Source organism: Rhinoderma darwinii, chromosome 7 (genome assembly GCF_050947455.1).
Source record: "Rhinoderma darwinii isolate aRhiDar2 chromosome 7, aRhiDar2.hap1, whole genome shotgun sequence".
Taxonomy (NCBI): Eukaryota; Metazoa; Chordata; class Amphibia; order Anura; family Rhinodermatidae; genus Rhinoderma; species Rhinoderma darwinii.
This window is the reverse complement of record NC_134693.1, coordinates 135,689,342-135,694,200: the sequence shown is the minus strand read 5'-3', so window position 1 is coordinate 135,694,200 and position 4,859 is coordinate 135,689,342. Positions and strand designations below refer to the sequence as shown.

The 4,859-nt window shown below is 47.3% G+C and overlaps 1 protein-coding gene across 1 annotated transcript; it reads left to right on the top strand.

The window, feature by feature from the left end:
- Positions 1 to 2,152: 2,152 nt before the first annotated feature.
- LOC142656841 (histone H1.10-like) lies at positions 2,153 to 3,065 on the top strand. The gene has a single exon (XM_075831773.1). It carries the CDS (start codon positions 2,216 to 2,218, stop codon positions 2,738 to 2,740), a length of 525 nt encoding a protein of 174 aa, XP_075687888.1. The 5' UTR covers positions 2,153 to 2,215; the 3' UTR covers positions 2,741 to 3,065.
- Positions 3,066 to 4,859: the final 1,794 nt, after the last annotated feature.

Sequence of the window (4,859 nt, the reverse complement as noted above, 5' to 3'; positions counted from 1 at the left end):
TGCTTTATTTCAAAAACAGCGCCACACAGGTTGTGTATGGTATTGTAACTTAGCCCCATTCACTTCAATGGAGATGAGCTGCAATGCCAGACACAACCTATGAACAAGTGTGGCGCTGTATCTGGAAGAAAGCCGCCATGTTCTTCTAATCCTGTACAACTCATTTAGAGTCTTTTTTCTAGAAACCCCTGTGCGCATATTCATACATTAAAGTATTTCCAATATCAATCATATCAGGCAGGAGCGCCCTCTAAAGGAAGGAAGGGGAAAGATAAGTATTAATAAAACATGCAGTGTTTTCAATCATAGGACGCCTCTCCTCTATGGAAACCCCTGTCCATTAATGGAGCTGTAGAAACTGGGCCCTTCCTTGCCCCTGGAGGGCCCACAGGCCCCATGTTACATAAGATAAAGTGTGCTGGTACAATGGCAATTTCAGCGCCACTCCATTGAGAATTAAAGGGGGTTTCTGGGATAGGTCATCAATATCAGATTGGTCTGGGTCCGACTCCAGGCGCCCCATGATCAGCTGAGTGATCTCCCCCATGATCAGCCTCTTCATTGCTTACTAGGCACAGCGCAATACATTTGGTAGTGGCTGTGCCTGGTACTGCAGATCAGTCCTATTTACCTGAATCAGACTGAGCTGCAGTACCAGGCACAGCCACAACCGAATGTACGGCGCTGTGCCTGGTAAGCAATAAAAGGGCCACGGCGCCCACCACAGTCCCTTCAATCAGTTGAACATGGGGGTGCCAGGGGTCAGACCCACACTGATCTGATATTGATGGCCTAGAAAACACCTTGAAGAATTACCTATGACCATTAGAATCAATCAATGTCCATGATTTCAATATCTGCCCCCCCCCCCCCCCCACATGAGGGAAACTAAGGACACTCTCTAAGCTTTAGATAACTAAGACGGGAGGAGGGGTACTTGAGTCGGATACCCCCCCCCCCCTTCCTCGGTTCAATCTTATCCAGTAGGGCATGCAGATAGGGTCCATCCACACTAGACAATCAACTGTATACACCACATTCTATGGAAAGGGAGGGTCTGTCTGGTTGCTATAGTTACACCCTAATTTGCACCCAAAAATGCATAACCTGTCATAGAAAATAGAGTAGAAGATTCTGCATAATGATATCACAATGTATTTTGCAAAGAACTGCAGGTAAATCTACTACATCAACTCAGATCTGTCACCAAAATGCCCAAAAGAAACAGTTAAACAACAAATTCAGCTCTGCTATACTGCTCATCATAGAGAAAACAGGTACAGATAAAGAGTGTGATATCACAATATACTATCTGAGGTTTTACATAGGACCTCAGGTCAATTAACCCAAGTTAGTAACCAAAAGTTTGAAAAGAAACAGTACTGCACGTTCAACTCTGCTATGTCAACCTGCTGTGGAAAGAAAACAAGCACCGATGTAGGAGGAGTTTTGAGTTTGTCATCTGTCACAAATGATATCACAAATTATAAACAAATCTATTCACTATGCCTACTGGATACATTCCGCTCTGCTACATCTATACATAGTATTCACAGCTAATTACTATTCTGTGCACAATATTTGCCGTATTTCTCTAGATATCTATAACCATCCTGCAGAAGGTCAGTGTGTGCCAGGTTACCCTCCACATACCAGGTGCCAACCTCAGGATCCCCCTCCAGCCGCAGGATCACGTGAGGGGCGCTCTGTGTTACTTGCATCAAATTAAAACCCCTCTATCTCCGGCCCCGCCGCACTGAGACCCCCCAAATAAATATGGATCTGTCCCTTGAAACCTCCTCTTTCACCCCAAAAAGTCATCACCCCCAGTAACCCCCTTAAAAGCACCGCAAACTGCTCTCAAATAGCATGCCTCCCCACCGCTAGGGATATGACAGGCAGGGGAGGCACCGGTTAATTCCGTAATTTCAGGGTTAATCAAGGATAAATCGGTTGCGATTTCCACGCACATCGTTAGAGGGGGGTCCTGGGTGGACGATGCAATGAGGATCTCGGTCCTGGACGTTCCCGTTTTGCAGAAAACGGCGCAGATTTGAGCGGGAAGAAACACAAGTTGCAGGAAAGTGGCGCTGGGAGCTGTTGTTGTTCTCAACGTGGTCCGCCTAAAACGTATAAAAAGAGGCGGAGCCAGGGGCCGGGCATCAGTCTGACCGTGACCGTCAAAGAGATCGCAGCCTCCGTCCAAGGTAACGCTATGGCTCCGAAAGAAGTCGCACCCGCCACCCCTACCCGCAAAGCCAAGGCGGCCGCAGGGGGCAGCGCCAAGAAGTCCGGCGACAAAAAGAAGAGCCAGCCGGGCAGATACAGCCAACTGGTAGTGGACACCATACGCTCACTGGGCGAGAGGAACGGCTCATCCCTGGCCAAGGTCTACGGAGAAGCCAAGAAGGTGTCGTGGTTTGACCAGCAGAATGGTCGCACCTACCTGAAATACTCCATCAAGGCGCTGGTGCAGAACGACACCCTCCTGCAAGTCAAGGGCATCGGTGCCAACGGCTCCTTCCGCCTCAACAAGAAGAAGCTGGAAGGACTGGCAGTGCCCAAGAGAGCGACCCGTGCCCCCAAACCTGCGGCCAAGAAGCCGGCGCCCAAGAAAAGCCCCAAGAAAGCAAAACCTGCGCCCAAAAAGAGCGCAACGAAGAGCCCCAAGAAAGCGCCAACCAGCCGGGCGAGCAAGAAGGCGACCAAGCCCAAGACGCTGAGAGCCAAGAAGGCATAAAGTGCCCGAGAGACTGAACTGTACAAAGCCCCGCCCCCAGAGACTGAGCCACGCCCACAGCCATTGTTTATCATTCCCGAGATGAACTTGTTACTTTTCTGTTACCTGAAGCTTCTGCGCAGTCTCCTGCCGAGGAGGAAGGGTTAAACTTGCTGCCATTAGTTTTTTTTGGGGAGGTTCCCCCTGTTTAGTTCTTGGCACTTCTGTTGCTTGTTCATTTCTGCATGTGATTTACATTATATTTTTTTTCTACGATTTGTAGATTATTTTTTTTTATATATATGGAGATTTTGTTTTTTAATAAAACAAGTAGTTTATGAAGAAATTTTGTTTATTCGCGGATTTCGTTTAGGATGTAGGTGGTTAGAACGCTAGTCTGGTCAAGACTACAACTCTCATCTGCTCCTAACAGCTTGTGGTTGTAATGGAATGTTGGCAGTTGTAGTTTTGCCACACTGTTCTAGTACTGAGTATAATCAGAACAGTGGTATTAAACCGGTTTCAAAACTACCACTCCCAACATTCCATCAAGCAGATGGGAGTTGTAGTTTTGCCACACATTAATTTTGGTTACATAATCACCTGGAATGATGGTCCTTTTCGTTTGTATAGATGAGCTGGGGTGTGGATGAGAATCGCTGCTCCATCATTGTTCTCATCTGCAGGGATGCTGGGTGTTATACCCCCCACTGATCAAATGTAATCCTCGGGATAGGTGATCAATGCAAAACCATAAAGGTGATGTGCAGGATTAGAATTTTCTTAAATAGCGCCACTCTTATGTGTGGTTGTGTATGGTATTGCAGTTCAGCACTTCTCGAATTGGAATGAACTAATGCCAGACAGACCATGGGAAATTGAAAGCTGACCTTATTTTTCCATTCCTGTGCAAACCCTTTCAAACATTGATATATTTGATTGGGGGGGGGGGGGGGGTTAAGCACAATGAAGGGGCATAAACACCCACCGATCTCTTACATTCAGGGTATGTTCACACATCCGGTTGAAAAACTGCGCCACAATCTGTTGCTTTTTTTTTTAGGCCGGAATTCCCTGTGGTGCAAGGGGCGGAGGCGGCGCGTGCTTTCACAGAATATCTGCCCTTTGCGCCACAGGAAATTCCGGCCGTAAAACCACAATTGTGCAGTTTTTCGACCATAATGTCTGCTGTGGAAAACTGCACCGGAAAAAATGTCCTACTCTAGCCTGGCCTCCTGGGGTGTGGTTTCATCCCATGTGACCCCTCAGTCTGTGATTGGCTGCAGTGGTCACATGGAATAAAGCAACATCTATTCGCTGCGATTCTGCCGCAAATAAAGCAATGTCTATTTGTTGCAGGTTTTACCTCCGTGGTGAATTCAATGGTGAAAACCGGCCACGCACAAACTGATTACGCAAATACAATTGATATGCTGCGGAATAACTGCAGGTCTTTTTTTTTTTACAGTGGGTCTTCTGCTCTTTTGCAGCGTGTGGATGAGATTTGTTCAAATATCATCCACTCGCCTGCTACTGGATTATGCAGAAAATCCGCAATGTGTGAACTGACCCTTAGAGGTCTGTCCTGTCCCTAGAAACACTTTGGGCAAAACCTATACACATTCTAATTCAGGGGGTGGAGCATGACACCCAAGAAAGTCTGTCTTCATGCTCCACCCCCTGATCTACATGTGACCGTGCCGGTTTGGGCTGTGGAGTTCTTGTAATGGTTTATTTACAAATAAGAAAAGCCAACAGAATATTTATCAACGTGGAACAACATTACGGCTTCAACTCCATGGAAAACCTATGCTTTACAATCTATCCAGTAGAGGGCGCTGCTCCATCATCCACACTAAGGCAATTCTACTAATGGTCTACAATAAATCGAAGATGAGAACCTGTGGGATTAGAAGGGTTGTCTCCAGAATCCCCGCTCATGACCCTCCTCTATGAACCAGAACAGGGAAAACGGATACTCCGAGACCACCCATTTAAGGGTGTCGTGTTCTCCCGTCCATCCTTATTAGCCAATACTGGGAAGCAGCCCCCCCCCCCCCCCCTCCGCAGAAAAGGGAAGTATTTGGGCACCTCCTCGGCATCCGTTTCTGGTGATTACGGACAGATGAGAACGGAGCTC